At 63.7% G+C, this 1,225-nt stretch overlaps 1 protein-coding gene across 1 annotated transcript in view; it reads left to right on the top strand.

Annotated features, from left to right (window-relative positions):
- SHC2 (SHC (Src homology 2 domain containing) transforming protein 2) overlaps positions 1-1,225 on the top strand; it is a 46,244-nt gene that overhangs the window by 40,031 nt on the left and 4,988 nt on the right. The window contains exon 9 of the mRNA XM_011993046.1: positions 607-741. Coding sequence (XP_011848436.1) covers positions 607-741 — 135 coding nt within the window. The remainder of the gene's footprint in view (positions 1-606; positions 742-1,225) is intronic.

The raw sequence follows: 1,225 nt of genomic DNA, 5'->3' as shown, positions 1-1,225 counted from the left end.
GCCACGTTGGCCAGGCTGGTCTCGAACTCCTGACCTCAAATGATTGCCCTGCCTCCGCCTCCCAAAAGTGCTGGGATTACAGGCGTGAGCCGCCACGCCCGGCCCCGTGTAAATACTTTACATGTTCAAAATACAATTAAAAAAAGAAAGGAAGGAAAATCTCAAAATAGAACCGAGTCAGAACAAGTGACCCACGTGTGCCATGTTGATAGCATAATTACAGGGAAGCAGAGTCACTGTGATTATTTTTAAACGTGGGGACCGAACATACACACTGGGAAGCTCTGGTCCCTGAGCCGGGGAGGGGCCGCAGCGGGGCTGGGTGGGGCAGCGGCTGCCCTCTCCCTGGGTGTGGATGTCTGGTGCCCACAGCCCCCGCCGCTCGCTGTCCCACTCGTGTCCCTGGCTGGAGCCCCACAGGGCTTTACTGCTGCTGTAAGACGCTCCCTGTGATGCCTGCAGACGGGCAGGTTACCATGGGGAGGCCAGAGCAGCGTCTGCCCTGCAGCCAGCAGCACAGGTCGGGGGGAGGCTCCTGGTGGGACCCTGCCCAGTGTCCAGGGCCTGGCTCCCAGCCGACCCCCTGCCTCTCCTCACACTCCCCAGCTCCGCCAGGGGACGGCTACGTGCAGGCGGACGCCCGGGGCCCCCCGGACCTGGAGGAACACCTCTATGTCAACACGCAGGGTCTGGACGCCCCCGAGCCGGAGGACAGTCCCAAGAAGGATCTGTTTGACATGCGTATGTGGGCAGCCTGGGGGGGCGGCCTGTTGTCTGATGGGGGAGGCTCAACCCCACCCCCACCCCTACCCCCACTCCCTAGGGGATCCCTGGTTTGATGGGGGCGGCTCCCTTCTCCCCGTGAGATCCTTCAAGTCGACAGGGGTGGGGCGGGGAAGCCCAGTCTGTCTCCTGTCGGAGGCCTTGTCTGATGGGGGTGGCCTGGACTCTGCCTTCAGAGGGGCCAGTCTGACAGGGGAGGCCCAGCAGTGTGATGGGTGAGGCCCAGACCCTCCCACAGGACCCCGTCTCCTGGGGCCTCCCTGCTGAACTCCCCGTCTCATGGGGAAGGCCGCTGGCCCCGCTCTGCGAGAAGCTCCACTCTCGGGGGTGACCCACCTGCCTCTGTCGGAACCCCCAGTCTGAAGGGAGGGGCTTCGTCATGCCTTGAAAGAATGACCAGTGTGGGGGGAGGCGGCGGCCCCCTCTGTGGGATGCTCGGGTC

This window comes from Mandrillus leucophaeus, unplaced genomic scaffold, assembly GCF_000951045.1.
Source record: "Mandrillus leucophaeus isolate KB7577 unplaced genomic scaffold, Mleu.le_1.0 Scaffold423, whole genome shotgun sequence".
Classification (NCBI taxonomy): Eukaryota; Metazoa; Chordata; class Mammalia; order Primates; family Cercopithecidae; genus Mandrillus; species Mandrillus leucophaeus.
This window is presented reverse-complemented; position numbering and strand designations above follow the sequence as displayed.